The 17,198-nt window shown below is 31.9% G+C and overlaps 1 protein-coding gene and 1 non-coding gene across 2 annotated transcripts; one reads left to right on the top strand and one right to left on the bottom strand.

Moving 5' to 3' along the window:
- The first annotated feature begins 464 nt into the window (after positions 1 to 464).
- Positions 465 to 572, top strand: LOC130943225 (small nucleolar RNA R71). The gene has a single exon (XR_009071752.1). It is a non-coding gene; the product is annotated as a small nucleolar RNA R71 (small nucleolar RNA).
- Positions 573 to 12,612: 12,040 nt separating this feature from the next.
- On the bottom strand, positions 12,613 to 16,319 carry LOC130941567 (glycerol-3-phosphate acyltransferase 5-like). Its single transcript, XM_057870123.1, has 2 exons — positions 15,685 to 16,319; positions 12,613 to 13,674 (listed from the first exon to the last, which is right to left on the bottom strand). The coding sequence occupies exons 1-2, from the start codon at positions 16,225 to 16,227 to the stop codon at positions 12,760 to 12,762; spliced, it is 1,458 nt and encodes a 485-aa protein (XP_057726106.1). The 5' UTR covers positions 16,228 to 16,319; the 3' UTR covers positions 12,613 to 12,759.
- Positions 16,320 to 17,198: the final 879 nt, after the last annotated feature.

The following is a 17,198-nucleotide window of genomic DNA, read 5'->3' as shown; positions in this document are numbered from 1 at the left end:
GGTCTCTCGTGATTCTTCCATGAAAGATTTGGGTGATTTCTCCATGAAGAATTATAGGTGTTACCATAGGGTTCTCCTAGGTAATTTACCTCTTCCATGGAAGGGTTCTCAGGATCATAAGCTTCTTCCTCAGATGAAGCTTCCTTAGTACTGTTTGGTGCATTCTGCATTCCAGACAGACTTTGAGAAATCAAATTGACTTGTTGAGTCAATATTTTATTCTGAGCCAATATGGCATTCAGAGTGTCAATCTCAAGAACTCCTTTCTTCTGACTAGTCCCATTGTTCACAGGATTTCTTTCAGAAGTATACATGAATTGGTTATTTGCAACCATTTCAATCAATTCTTGAGCTTCAGTAGGCGTCTTCTTCAGATGAAGAGATCCTCCAGCAGAGCTATCCAAAGACATCTTGGATAGTTCAGAGAGACCATCATAGAAAATACCTATGATGCTCCATTCAGAAAGCATGTCAGAGGGACATTTTCTGATTAACTGTTTGTATCTTTCCCAAGCTTCATAGAGGGATTCTCCATCCTTCTGTCTGAAGGTTTGGACTTCCACTCTAAGCTTACTCCATCTTTGTGGTGGAAAGAACTTTGCCAAGAAGGCATTGACTAGCTTTTCCCAAGAGTCCAGGCTTTCTTTAGGTTGAGAGTCCAACCATATTCTAGCTCTGTCTCTTACAGCAAAAGGGAATAGCATCAGTCTATAGACTTCAGGGTCAACCCCATTAGTCTTGACTGTGTCACAGATTTGCAAGAATTCAGCTAAAAACTGATGAGGATCTTCCATTGGAAGTCCATGGAACTTGCAATTCTGTTGCATTAAAGAAACTAATTGAGGCTTAAGCTCAAAGTTGTTTGCTCCAATGGCAGGGATAGAGATGCTTCTCCCATAAAAATCAGGAGTAGGTGCAGTAAAGTCACCCAGCACCTTCCTTGCATTGTTTGCATTGTTGTTGTTTTCTGCTGCCATGTTTTCTTCCTTGAAGAATTCGGTCAGGTCCTCTAAAGAGAGTTGTGCTTTGGCTTCTCTTAGCTTCCTCTTCAAAGTCCTTTCAGGTTCAGGATCAGCTTTAACAAGAATGCCTTTGTCCTTGCTCCTGCTCATATGAAAGAGAAGGGAACAAGAAAATGTGGAATCCTCTATGTCACAGTATAGAGATTCCTTTAAGTGTCAGAGGAAAAGAGAAATAGAAAGAAGAAGGAGAAGATAAATTCGAACTTTAGTTAGATAAGGTTCGAATTGTGCATTGAGAAGGAGTGGCACTCCATAAATAGAAGGATGTGGGAAGGAGGGAAGTTTATTTTCGAAAATCAAGTGAAAAATTTTGAAATTATTTTGAAAAACATTAATTAATTTTCGAAAATAAAAGTGGAAAAGAAATTAAGTGATTTTTGAAAAAGAATTTGAAATTAGAAATTAAAAAGATTTGATTGAAAACTGTTTTGAAAAAGATGTGGTTAAAAAGATTTAATTGAAAAGTTATGGTTTTAAAAAGATGTGATTGAGAAGATATGATTTGAAAACAATTTTAAAAGATATAATTTGAAAACAATTTGAAAAAGATTTGATTTTAAAAAACTAAAAAAAATTTGATTTTGAAAACAAAATCTTCCCCCTGCACCATCCTGGCGTTAAACGCCCAGAATGGTATACATTCTGGCGTTTAACGCCCAAAATGCACCCTTTTTGGGCGTTAAACGCCCAACCAGGTACCCTGGCTGGCGTTTAAACGCCAGTCTGCCTTCTTCACTGGGCATTTTTGAATGCTCAGCTTTTTCTGTGTAATTCCTCTGCAGTATGTTCTGAATCTTCAATTCTTTGTATCATTGACTTGAAAAGACACAAATTAAAAATATTTTTGGATTTTTAATAATTTAAAATGCAACAAGAATCAAATAACAATGCATGCAAGACACCAAACTTAGCAGTTTGTGTACTACTGATACTAACAATATGAAAATGCATATGAGACACACAAAATACTTCAAGTCAATAGAATTCAAAGATCAAAACAAAGAAATATATGCATGGATTCGAAAAATATAACAAAAACATGCATTTGACACTAAACTTAAGATGAGACTCTAGACTCAAACAAGAAATATTTTTGGGATTTTATGGTTTTGCAAATTTTTTTGTATTTTTCGAAAATTAAGTGAAAAAAAGTATCAAAATTCTTAATGAGAATTCCAGGAATCAGTGCAATGCTAGTCTAAGGCTCCGGTCCAGGAATTAGACATGGCTTCACAGCCAGCCAAGCTTTCAAAGAAAGCTTCGGTCCAAAACACTAGACATGACCAAAGGTCAGCCAAGCCTTAGCAAATCACTGCTCCAAAAGCAAGATTGATACGAAATCAACAAGCTCTTGTGGTGATAAGTTGAAACCTCGGTCCAATCAGATTAGACATGGCTTCTCAGCCAGCCAGATCTCAACAAATCATCATGAAACTCTAGAATTCACCTTCAAGAATTTCGAAAAAAAATACCTAATCTAAGCAACAAGATGAACCGTCAGTTGTCCAGCCTAAACAATCCCGGGCAATAACACCAAAAATTTGATGTTGTTGCCGGATCTTGGCTCTGATGTTACCAAAAGCTTGCTCAAAACATGAACAATCCCCGGCAACGGCGCCAAAAACTTGGTCGGGCGAAATTGTGAACAATACTTTTTCACAACTCAAATAATCCCCGGTAATGGCTCCAAGAACTTGGTGGCTCAATACCATGGCATTACACAACTTCGCACAACTAACCAGCAAGTGCACTGGGTCGTCCAAGTAATAAAACCTTACGTGAGTAAGGGTCGATCCCACGGAGATTGTTAGTATTGAAGCAAGCTATGGTCATCTTGTAAATCTTAGTCAGGCAAACTCAGATGTATATGATGATGATGAACGAAAATAACATAAAAGATAAAGATAGTGATACTTATGTATATCATTGGTGTAAGAGCTTCAGACAAGTGTATGAAGATGCCTTCCCTTCCGTCTCTCTGCTTTCCTACAGCCTTCATCCAATCCTTTCTCACTCCTTTCCATGGCAAGCTCGTGTAGGGTCTCACTGTTGTCAGCAGCTACCTCCCATCCTCTCAGTGAAAGCGATTGCATATGTCCTGTCACGGCATAGCGGAATTCATCTGTCGGTTCTCAATCAGGCGCGGAATAGAATCCAGTGATTCTTTTGCGTTATCACTAACGCCCCGCCCTCAGGGTTTGAAGCACGTCACAGTCATTCAGTCATTGAATCCTACTCAGAACACCACAGACAAGGTTAGACCTTCCGGATTCTCTTGAATGCTGCCATCAGGTCCTGCCTATACCACGAAGACTCCGAAGAATCCAAGAGATATTCACTAAGCCTCGAATGCTTGTAGAACAAGAATGGTTGTCAGTCACCTTGTTCATAGGTGAGAGTGGCGATGGGCGTCAATCATCACCATCATCATGTTGAAGAACAAGTGATATCTTGGTAAAAGAACAAGCGGAATTGAATGGAAGAACAATAGTAATTGCATTAATACTCGAGGTACAGCAGAGCTCCACACCCTTAATCTATGGTGTGTAGAAACTCCACCGTTGAAAATACATAAAAACAGGGTCTAGGCATGGCCGAATGGCCAGCCTCCCAAAGATCTAAGATAGCATAAAAGTGAAGATAGCTACCAAAGTCTCCTAATACAATAGTAAAAGGTCCTATTAATAGTAAACTAGTAACCTAAGGTGTACAGAAATGAGTAAATGACATAAAAATCCACTTCCGGGCCCACTTGGTGTGTGCTTGGGCTGAGCAATCAAGGAAATTCGTGTAGAGACCTTTTCTGGAGTTAAACGCCAGCTCCCATGCCAGTTTGGGCGTTTAACTCCAACTTTTATTCCTGTTCCGGCGTTTAACGCTGGAATTCCTGAGGCCGGATTGCTTCGCGGGTTTGGGCCATCAAATCTTGGACAAAGTATGGACTATTATATATTGCTGGAAAGCCCTGGATGTCTACTTTCCAACGCCGTTGAGAGCGCGCCAATTGGGCTTCTGTAGCTCCAGAAAATCCACTTCGAGTGCAGGGAGGTCAGAATCCAACAGCATCTGCAGTCCTTTTTGGTCTCTGAATCAGATTTTTGCTCAGGTCCCTCAATTTCAGCCAGAAAATACCTGAAATCACAGAAAAACACACAAACTCATAGTAAAGTCCAGAAAAGTGAATTTTAAATAAAAACTAATAAAAATGTACTAAAATCTAACTAAAAGATATCAAAAACATACTAAAAACAATGCCAAAAAGTATACAAATTATCCGCTCATCAAGGTCCAGCCACCATATGACGCCTTTGATGCATACTATGATGATTCCGATGGAAATGATTCATGAAAATCTGAGGAAATAAAAACCCCACCTAATTCGGACGAAGAATCTGATGCGGATGGTGACGATGATTTTCCAATCTTCATGGAGAGGGCAAGATTTGGAGAGTAAAAGTTGGAGGTTGGGATGAAGTTCAATAACAAACATGGTTTTATTGAGGCAGTGAGGGAGTTCACCATACAAGAGGGGAGACAAATCAATTTCAGAAGGAATGAAAGTTATAGGGTGAGAGCTGTTTGTAAGTACAAGAAAGAGGATTGTAAGTGTGTTGCATATGCCTCTGTGGATCATAAAGAGACTTGCTGGCAGATGAAAATATTCAACAATGACCACATATGTGCAAGGAAGACTAAAAATAGGGCAACAAACAGGAAGTGGCTAGCTTCAAAGCTGGTAAAAAAATAAGAAAATACCCTAACCTCAAGTATGGAGAAACGTCTGATTACTTCAAGAGGAAGTGTGATCTTGACTTGAATAAGTCCTCTCTGACTAGAGCCTTAAGTGATGCAAGGAACATTGTATATGAGGATACGGCAGCACAATACACACTTCTCAGAGACTATGTAGAGATACTACTGAAAAGTAACCCTGGATCAACTATTAAAATAGGAGTGAAGCCGCAACCTGAAGGAGAACCAACTTTCAAAAAAATGTACATATGCCTCGATGGATGCAAGAAAGGATTTAAGGTTGGGTGTCGGCCTCTAATTGGGCTAGATGGAGCCTTTTTGAAGACACACTTTGGAGGACAAATACTAGCCGTAGTTAGACAAGACGCCAACAACCAGATATATGTCATCGCTTGGGCCATTGTAGAGGTCGAGAACAAAGACAATTGGCGATGGTTTTTGGAGCTTCTGTTGGATGATCTCGGTGATGTAGCCTCTAACAACTGATGCTTCATGTCGGACATGCAAAAGGTAACATTTAAGCTTTAAAAAAATTTGATTGCAACTTTGGAAGACTGTGTTGGGACATAATTTAAATTTAAGGGACCAGATAGAGTCATAAGTGTTAATTTGGGGGGCTTAATTGGGACTCGATAACATTAACTGCTAACTGTGCTACATATTATGGCAGGGATTAATTCCAACAGTCTGTGAATTGATGCCTGGAGTGCACCATAGGTTTTGTGTGTGGCACCTGTGGAAGAATTTTAATAAGTAATGAAAATAACAAGAGTTAAGAACCATATTATGGGAATGTGCAAGAGAGACAACTAGGCATGGCTTTGACCAAAAGATGGAGAAGGTAAAGAGAAAGAATGAGGATGCCTGGGACTACTTGAACAAATGGCCGAAGAAAAGTTGCACCAAGGCATACTTTAGCCATGCTCCGAAGCTGGATAATATCTGTAATAATGCGTGCGAGGTCTTCAACGCAAGGATAAAGGAGTATAGGGCAAAGCCTATACTTACTCTACTAGATGAAGTACGCATGTTCGTGATGAGAACAATTACAAAAAATAAAGTGAAGCTGCAACACCACATTGGCAGGTTACCTCCTATTCAGAGGAGCAGATTAGAGAAGATAAGAAAGGAGTCACAAAAATCACATCCAGTGTGGTGTGGTGATGATGGCTATCATAGATTGAGATTTATGGGTGGCCAACAAACATAGTTATTGACTTGGAAAAGCAGATATACACATGCAGATTCTGACAAATCACAAGTATAAGATTATTTTTTTTCTAATTTGGTAGTAGTTATAAAATGTTTCAGATATACATTTGAGGTCTCATTGTCAACTTTTGTAGGAATCGTAACTTTGATTGAAATAAATATGTTAGGCATACAATTTAGTTTGAAACAAATTCTGCTCTGATTGAATATATTCTGTTTGTGACTGAACATTTTCTCTGATTGGATGTAATCTGGATTTCAGGCATGCCATGTGTCCAGCATGTGCTATAATAGCTAGACTCAATGGGAATCCTGAAAGGTAACTTATTTATCAAAGACCAAGAAGGAGAATGAAAGGTAACTTCTTTATCAATTCTTGAAAGAACTCAAGATGCCTCATTCATATTCATCAAATATTGGTTGGTGTGTGCATGTTGAAGATTGTAAAATTTATGGCTTGAAGAGCCATGCTTGTCATGCCTATTAGAATGATTGCTACCACTTGCAATTCATGAGCTTTTACCCAAAGAAGTTTGTGAACCGTTGATACATCTAAGTATTTTTTTTTGGAGAGCTTTATTCCAAGGAATTGAAGGTTGATGTTTTAGACAAACTTAAAACTCAGATTGCAATAACACTTTGTAAATTGGAGACGATTTTTTTCCAATTTTTTTATGTGATGGTTCATCTAACCGTTCATCTTACCCATGAAACTAAGTTAGCCGGACCAGTTTAATATCGTTGGATGCACTCTGTTGAGTGGTTAGCCTTTTCTATTTAATAATGACTTAGAATCTACCTTATACTATTTATTAGGTAGGTTTCTAACCTTCCTTGAACATTCAATTTTAGATATTTGTGCTCACTAAAGAGTTAAGTGAAAAATAAAGCACATCCTGAGGGTTATATTTCTAAAGAAGTAATGACCCTTATGACAAGATATTTGGATGAAACTTCTAAAATTTTTTACCATGGTGAGAATAAACCTATGCAAGGCATATCTATTTTCAAAGTACTTGGCAGTTTAGTTGTAAAGGGGCATACAAGGAACTTAGTATTTTAGAGCATAGAAAAGCTCAATTCTATATACTGAAGAATTATGAAGAAGTTCAACCATGGGTTGATAAACATATGGCATATTTAATAAGAGAAAATTTAAAAAATCTGCAGAAAAGGCACAAGGATCAATTTATCAAATGGTTTGAAAGGAAGGTAAATGAATAAACTTTGATAATTGTAGAATTGAAAAGTCTCTTGACAATATTTAGTTTTAATCTCTATTTCTTAATGTAGATTACATATCTACACAAAGTAGGGAGTGCACGAGTTAATAATCAACTATTTTCTCCAGCAAGAAGTCCTGATTATCATGCACATTTCTACAAAATATGTGCTATCAACGATTTTACATTTCATAGCAAAAATCTTGAAGCATCTTTGAAAGACTCAAAATTGTAGAGTAGTTGTGAAGGGAGGTGAATTGACTGGTGGTGTGGTTTATTATGGCATGTTGACTGATATTTTTGAGTTAGATTATGTGAAAAAATATAAAGTGATCTTATTTAAGTGTGATTAGTTTGATGTTCCTCCAATAGGATGAAATTAAAGTTTAGGATATTGTAAATATGAGTATGGATTCGTAAATGTAGATGTTACATATGTTAGATATAAGGATGAGCCTTTCATTTTAGCATGTCAAGCTAAGCAAGTATACTATGTAAAGGCAATTAAAAGGTCTAATTGTTGTACTGTGGTACGAGTAGAGCCTCACAATACATATGATGTGCCTAAGCAAGATATCATGCAAGAAGAGGCATACCAATAACAAGCTGAAACGGGAAGTTTTAATCAAGTATCATCTTTGGATGATGTCAATTTGTTGATGGAATTAGGTAGAGGTGACATAGCGGGATTAAGTGTGGACGTGCCTATCTCTATAGAAGAAGAAGAAGATAGTTCAAATGATAGTGATTGACTTTTTAGAAATTTTATTTTGAGGTTCACAAGATATTTGCAATTGTTAAGTTATTCACTTTTTGTCTATGATGGTGATTGAGTTTAAAGTAGTTAAACTTTAGGAATTCACATCATATTTGTAATTGTTAAGTTCTTCACTCTTTGCTCTATTTGTTTAATATTTTTGAAAAGTATAATATATTTTAATTATGTCCACTTTTATTGATGTACTTTCTTTGGTGTAATTGTGTATTAAATTATGTAGATATTTTATTATTTCATTTCTTTAATGTTATCTCTGTAAGTTTTATTGTAGATTGCGTAACATAATGGAACCACGAAGGATTCATCAAACAAGGGCTACTGCATCTAGTACTACAACACCAGCCCTTTCTCCAGCCCCGACAGCCCTTGCTCTAGTCCCGACAGCCTCCATTTCGTCATCGACAGTCACTATTTCAACACCAGCAACTGCCTCTGTTTCATCGCGTATTGTTATAAAAGGGGACCTTTGCGTGGGATTGCAACAAATAAGGTGTTGAAAATAAAGACAAATAAAAAATTGGAATTGTCGATCTCTTTGGACAATTTAGCACCTAATGGCATCCATGCTGATCTTTTTGCATCCGAAGTGGGTATTGTTACAAGACAAAATGCTCTTTTGGATGTAGAGAAATAGAGCCAAGATGGAGATGACGTCAAACAAAAAATATGCATTATTTTTGTAATACATATTTACATTTTAAGCTATTATTTATTTTAAATCTTTATTTGTGGTAACTAACTTTGACCAATCTTATGTAGAAAAAGTTTGATATACTAGATACGCAAGTAACACGTAACATGATTTTAGCTAAGACTAATATTTGTTATCGAAGTTGGCACTCAAGATTGTGTAAACACTATGAGTTGTATCAAATTGATCAGGAGCGCCTTCAAAATCAACCGAACAATGTTCTTCCAGAGACATGAAAGAATTTGGTGTGCTACTTTGGAAGTTCTTCTTTTCAGGTTTAAATTTTTCATTGTGACAACTATTGAGGTGTTCTTATGTTGTTTTGCTATTTTAGGTCAATGATATAATTATAACTTAACTCCTTTTGTGAGTTTGGTATTCTATAGAAAAAAGTTTAAGAAACAAAGATAATAGAAAGCATCACGTTGTACCACATATTTCTAGTCGAAGAACATTTTAAGTTGTTAAACGTTATCAGGTAAATAGTCTTGAAGTTTTTAATTTGGTGTTATATTTTTTGTTATGTCAAATTTACACTTAACTACATGTGATATTTTAAACTTTAAAAAAATTTCAGTGCCATCCTAGAATTGGTATTAAGCCTGACATTCAAGAATTGTGGCAAATTACTCATTAAAAGAATAATAGAGAATGTGTCAATAAAAAAGCTAAACAAATTGATGTAACATTACTAACCTTTTCCTTTTACTTTTGTATGGAAGTTAAATTCTATCTTTGTTTTCAAATCATAAATTGTATTGTGCAGGATGATATTAGCTGTATGATCAATGAATCCTACAATTTTAAAAATTCTATCACTCCAAATGAAGTTTTTTTACTTGTGAAAGGTGAGAAAAGTGGTGCAAGTTATAATATAAAGGCTTCAAAATCTAAGTTAAGGATTCAAGCACAACATGAAGAGGTAATGCAAGATCATGACGAACTAACAAAGGAAATAGATGTGCTCAAAGAAAAACTTGAAGAGCAACGAACACGGCAAGAGAAAGAATTAGCTCGAGTAAAAGCTCAATTGGAAGCTCAACAAGCCGTTGTGAGCTCTTTCATAGCGCGCTTTGACAATGAAAGAAACTAGACAATTAAAGGTACCTCTAAAATTGCTTATGGTTTTAATACATATTCATAGATGATTCATATATTATTAGTATAGTTTAATTGTATATGGATCTATTTATTACATTTTACTTGTCATGGTTGAGAAATGACAAATGTCCTATTATTTAATTTGATAAATTTGATTGTATATTGGCTGAAAAATAAGTAATGAATTGGTTGTTTTTTATGGAACCATAGACGGTGAAAATATCCCAGCTTTAGGGGAGATTCTGCTAAAATTTTTCTAAAAATTTTGGATAAAAATAAATGGAAAAAATTATAATTGCTGTTATATCTTGTTTCTAATTTTTCATTTCGATTTTTTCTCATTTACAGGATTACTAAAATGGTGACAACATGCGGACTCAAGAATATTTTGATTTATAGAGACACTAATCTATGTTAGACTTTTAACTTTTGGTTGAACTTGTGTAAGAAATATAACTTTTAGAACTAATCAATATAGACATTACTAATGTTATTTTGTTTTAAAATAATTTTAGTTAAATGAAGCATGTTTGAATTATATATGTTTTTACATATTATATAAATGTTGACTTGCTCAATAAAGTAGCTAATATATCAGTTAATTAAAAAAATAATTTGGTAAATTATGCATGTAATTTGTATTAAAAAAATTTGTTATAAAATAAATATTGTGCTTTTGTAGCTAAAGAGAAAAAAATGTTACAAAATCAAGTTATATTTTGTAACAAAATTTTATGATAGGAAAAAATATATCGTCACTAAAAATATTTTGAAGATCAAAATTTGTTATCACTTTTGTAACGAATTTCGGTTTTTGTATCAAAAAAATTTGTTACAAAATATTATTTTGAATTGTAACAGTTTCATTTTTTGTTATAAAATTTTTTTGTAACAGAACATATTGCAGCGACCATTTTTTTGTTACAATTTTTTTTTGTTTCAAAATTCTATTTTTCTATAACAATGTTTTTTTACAAATATTACTTTTTTGTAGTGGTATTTATTAGTGTAAAGTTTTGATTTAAAATTTGAGAGTTTAAAGTCAGAAATTGTTGTATATTTAGAGTTTAAGAAAAAATTTGTAAGTAATTAAAAAATTAGTTGAATTTGTTTGGATTTATTTTTTTGAATAAAAAATAATATCAATAAAATTTTGATTTTGTAACTTTAATTTAAAAGAAGATAAAAAAAAATAAAAAAATTGTGACAACAAAAATATGTATAAGAAGTATATATAGAATAATAAAATATTAATTTATTAATAATAATAATAACATAACAACGGTCATATATTTGTATTAATATATATGTTATAATATATATACAATGGTATATATATATATATATATATATATATATATATATATATATATATATATATATATATATATATTATTTTATGCTAGAGTGGCTATAAGTGACTGACAAATTACAATGGAACACGTGAAAAATAAAATGTTTGCTGACCATAGTTTTGACCGACTCAGTAAATTTGTTTTTTTTTTTTTTGTCTTAACTTCTTAACATCAACAAAACAATATACTAACAAAAAAATGGGGATTGAAACATGGAAAAACATAGTCTAATCATATAATTCCTGTTTTTGGATTTATCCTGGCTATCAGATTTAGTTTGCCACTACAAGTAATAGCCTTATTAAATCGGTGAGAGATGTTTTCTTCTACTTGAAATTATATAGAACCGAATGCGATCTTTGTTTCGACGGGACTGTTTACTACCGTTCTAGCAATCGGTATCTATGGCCACCGCCACCTATCTGCCTCCGCGCCTCTTCCTTAATAAGATTGCTTCCTCTGTTCCTGTGATAATTGGAGGTTCTATTTTTATTTACCCAATACCCAATATTTTTTCTTTTTTTTTTGTTGCTGTGGCCTCCATCATCTTGTATCATACCACCATTGCTCTATTAACTCTTTTCGCTTTCCGTTAGCTCTGACATAGAATTTGTCTTATTCATGTGTTTAGGTAAAATATAATTTTTCAATTAATCATAAACATGATTTAAACGTAGCTAAAATTTTAATCAGTTTTTTTCATTGTCAAATGTCACTTCTTTATTTGTTAGTCAATTTATAATCACCAGTAGTCATTGTTAACTTAGCCATCATAAATGTAGCCTATATATAATATATATTATTTATATATATAACATATAATATGTAACGGTCAAAATAGACAATTTAAATTTAGTTAGCATTTTAAATTTTATAAATAAAAATAAATAATTCAATTAAAAATTATTTTATAATATGCAAAATTTAAATTTATTTTTTTATATAAAAAAATTTAATTAATTATAATTTAATATAATAATATAAATAATATTTAATATTAATTTAATATAATTATGTATATTAATTATAATATAATATAATTAATTAATTATTATAATTATTAATAAATTAATTATAATTTAATTATTAAATATAATTATTTAATTAAATATCATTTCATATAATTATTTATTATTATGATAACTTATCACGTGCTAAGTTATTATTGAACACTCACAATCTTTTTTTTTTTAAAGAAATTTTCTCTTCTCAAAAAGTATACAGGGATTTTTCTTTTCTCTTTTCCAATGGCTGATTCCTTTTTTGTCAGAAAAAGTCAATTTGAAATGTTTGGAGACCAAACTCTTGAACTTGTTCTTACTCTGTATTTTAAAGAGAGTTGGGTACGTAAAAGTTTACTTATTTTATATTGCGTGTAATAAAAGTAATAACTACTACATATTATGGTGAAGACATATATCATTGTTGAATTTATTTAATTAATAAAACCAAAAGAATATACAAAACAATCAGCATATATATTACATGGAAAACCTAAAAAAAAAACAAAAAACAAACACACAAAATTATGGTTTTCAATACACACCATAGTCAATACATAATAAACTACAGAATAAAACAATTGAATAAATATATTTTTAATTAACTACAAGAACAATCATTTTCAATGTAAAAATGGCTTGAAAGTTCTGACCAACTTGTTCATTCGTTCAGCAAACGAAGTATAAGAAACAATACCATCATTCCCAGCCAAGATCCGATACTTGTCTTTCCTTGTAAAGTTGGTACACTCAAACCCTAACGTTGAAGCCAAAAGCCTTTGAACATAGTTAGCCACATCGTGAGGACTTTTACCTGAGGAGCAAGTAGCTTCAACCGGCAACTGGTTCAAGAAAGTGACCTCATAAACCGGCCTAGGGTTCATGAAGAAGAAAATGGGGTCCAAACCCTTCCAACCCCTAGCAGTGGTTGCATGGAAGAATCCAACCCTATAGTTCATGGCCACAGGGACTATTCTATCAGTTAACTCAGCGAATAACCCACTGAACCTTAGAAGGAAGGGTTCGCGACATGTAGTACCTTCTGGACACACAACCAAATCACCCTTTGATAATTGCTCTTTGATTTTCTCAGCATCTACGTTCCTTATTCTTGTTAACCTAACCGTTGGGATTGGAGAGAGTATCTCCGTTAACCTAGAGATGGAATAGGTGACTGCGGGGACTTGGCGGTGGAGCACGGAGGAGAGGACCACCGGGTCCATTAGGGTTCTGTGAGTGCACACGAATAGCACGCCGGAGTTGCCGTTCAAGGGAGGAGGGGGTGGTGTGCCCTTCACTACCACCTTGCCTCCAAAGAGCCTTGAAACGTAGGGTATCACCCAAAAGGGTAGTGTGAACCCCAAGGTGATGCGAATTATGGCAAGTATAATGCCTATTGGCATCCATAGAAGGATTAGTAGCGAGGTCGATGCTGTCGGCCGCTTTACTAGACGGCCGTCGTGGAAGATCACCGGCAGTGGCCGGAGCGCTTCCTGCTCCTGCTTCTGCCTTGTTACAAAAGGAGGAACAATTTGTTCCTGCATTTAAATTCAATTTTATGTTAGAAAACTAAAAGTTGTAACTTAATTATAACCAGTTAACCACCATGTTAAATCTAAAAAAAAAATAGCTATTAAATTAATTATTGGTATAAAAATTTTGTTAAAATACAAAATAAATATTAAAAGTCAATTAAATAAAATATGTATAAGTAATATTACATAAACAATAAATATTATTTTTGATAAGTATTTGGTCAGCAATAATATTTATATTTATAGAAATTTTATATATAAAAAGTGTATAATTTATACTTATATTTATTAGAATTTTGCATGAATTAATATAATTTATATTCATATTAAAAAGTGTATTTTGTAAAATTTATTTATTAAAAATAATTTAATATTTATGCTAGTTAAATAATAATAAAAAATACTAAAAATTATTGGTCTTTATAAGTTATTTAAATATGTATTTATACACAGTTATTTTTTGTGTGGATATAATATTTTTGAAATTATAATAATATAGTTAAATTAAAATTTTAGCTAAAGAATAATTTAAAAATATTGATTAAAGAAATTAAAATAAAAACTTTACTCTTTAACATATTATTAATGCATTAAAAATTACAGATTTATAAAATTTTTTGAAATTTTTTATTTGTAGTATTTTTAATTAGTATTAATTATTTTCACATTTGTTAACAGATCCTTGAATTACTTACTTTGGGCAGGTTCAAATTTATTTCAATATTTGTCTTTTATAACTGTGTCCTTAATTAATTAATATGTTGTTGAATAACAACAATATACACGAAATGTTGTGAAATATGGCAATCTCACCAAAATTGACCTTGTTTAGTATGTTTATTTTTCTCTATAGAAATTCAAAATCATATGAGAAGCTTTTTTTTTAACTTTTGTTTGAAAACTACAATTTTTAAGTATTTCATACAAAAATTCTCACACACAAATATATAGGGTTTTCACTTCGGTTATGTTGTATGACTTTAATCATGAAAATGATATACCGATGAAGAAATTAAAATAATTAGTCCAAAAGTAATTTAAAAATTAATTAAAAAAAATTTAGTTAGTATAGATGAAATAAATCAGACTAAGTCAGATTTTATCTTTAACAAGATAGATGTATAAGATAGTTAAGAAAAAATCTAAGTCAGAATTTTTGTTAAAATTTGGTCAGGACTTAACCAATAAAAAAAGTGAATAATTTCACATCATTATATGTATTTCACACCATTAAAAATACTAATAATAATTAAGGGAGACACTCAGACAAAGACGTCTAAAACGTCTTTTTTTAAAGATATTTTTCAGTAATTAAAATTTAACATATATACTCGATTTAACATATATAATCGATTAAATCATGTTATTTTTGTCAAAATTATACTAGACAAATTGATTTAACCGAAAAAATGGTGAATCAAATCTTGAACTGATCTAAATTAATATTATTTTTTTTATAAAAAATGACTACAATACCCTTATTATAGAGAATAATTAAAATACTCTTATTATATATATTAATTTTAAAAATTCTAAATTCTAACCCTAGAGAAAAATAAAGAACTAAAATTTAAAATTCTCAAAATTAATATATATAATAGAAGTATTTTAGTCATTTTCTATAATAGGGTATTGTAGTTATTTTTTATAAAAAATAATTTTAATTTAGACCAGTTCAAAATTTGATTCACCATTTTTTGGTGAAATCAATTTGTCTAGCCTAATTTTAACAAAAATAACACGATTTAATCGATTATATGTATTAAATTTAATTATTAAAAAACATCTTTATAAAAAGATATTTTCAACGTCTTTATCTAAGTGGCTCTCAATAAGTAATGAATGGTTACAAATTACAAAATCCTTTAACCTCCTAGCACTCATTGATAGTTAAGTATACTGAATTTGATATGCAATATGTTATATTTTTTTTAAATATCATTACTTTTTTTTAATTTTAACATAAATTTTGTGAAATATTATTTAATTTGATATTAATTATTGAACATTTACCTTGCAAAGTTGCATGAAGGAATGATGGCTACTCCTTGCCATACCCAAAGTAGGTGCACCTTGTTGGCCAAAAATGTCAGCAACCCTTTGAGATATGCTATCATCAACAACAGAGCCCGTCGCATAACCAAACCTGTTGAAACACAACTCTGTCCCAACCACCTCGTCCGCGCGCAAATGCTCCTTCACGAACCTCTCCACCATTATCCTCGGCATCTTCGTTGCCACCACCCTTTTGTCGTAGGAACTAAACAACCTCCACGCCTTCATATGAAGGTCATCCATGTAGAACTTTGGCAACACCGCCCTTGCCACGGATTCGATCTCTGACTTGGCTACCCCAGCTAAGGACACAAAGATCATTATTTTAAGACCTGTGTCCTTCATGCCAAGACTGTCCGTTAACCTAATCAGAGGCCATAGGATCAACAACAAGGCGAATCGGAACAAACCGGATGCTTCGAATGCTACTAACATGAAGTATGAGAATGTGTCCGAGTCCTTCAGAAGCGTGCCTTCTAGTTCGGATACAACAGATTCCATGATTCGATTTTTGGAATTTTTGATGATTTTTTTTTTCTTGTTAAGGTTTTGTTTTTTGTTTTTTGGGTTCTTGTTGAATGGAAAATTGTTGTGTTTTGTACTTGTAAGATTGGGGAATATATGTTAGGGGGTCGAATATTATTTATATTATTTGAAAAATTATTATTGAAAAGTCTTTAATATGCTTTGGACTATGCATGAGGCAGTTTATCAGTTTTACAACTAACTCTAGTCGCCACATCATATACTACTCCACTTGTCATTTCTCTCTCTCTCTCTCATTTATTTATTTATTGATAAATGTAATTAATTTAGTTTAATTTCCTTAGGAATGGGATTAAGTGATATTATTAATTATATATCGTATCTTTTAATTTATTATATTTGGATTTTTTACTTTTATCTCACTAAATATTTACATAAAAATACTTTTATATGAAAATGATAATTAAGAAGTGTCAAATAAATCGATATAGTTGACCTTAAAATATAGTTTCAAGTTTTCTCCATAGATGAACAAGAAAAAATTTACGATTTTCTTCGTATTCATTATTTAGCGTCAAATGTGTAGTTTAATTTTACTTTCTGTTTGTTATGTTACGAATTTTAAGAATAGTTATGTTAGGTGTGTATTAAAATTAGTCATTTGTATAAAATATATTAAAATATAAAATATATATTAAAAATAAATTTAATTATATATATATTTATATATAAATATATGATGATTAATTTTTATATATAAATAATATTTTTATTTTAAAAAATATTATTTATACAAAAAAATTCAATTTAATCTCTAAAGTTACATTTAAACTTTAATTTAGTTCTTAAAATTTTAATTGTCTCAATTTAATCTCTAAATTTTTTAATTGACTCTGTGACGAAAACTACTACAGGGACTCAAGTGATTAAAATTTGAAAAGTTTAAAAACTAAATTGAGACAATTAAAACTTTAAAAACTAAATTA

Source organism: Arachis stenosperma, chromosome 7 (assembly GCF_014773155.1).
Source record: "Arachis stenosperma cultivar V10309 chromosome 7, arast.V10309.gnm1.PFL2, whole genome shotgun sequence".
In the NCBI taxonomy this organism is placed as follows: Eukaryota; Viridiplantae; Streptophyta; class Magnoliopsida; order Fabales; family Fabaceae; genus Arachis; species Arachis stenosperma.
This window is presented reverse-complemented; position numbering and strand designations above follow the sequence as displayed.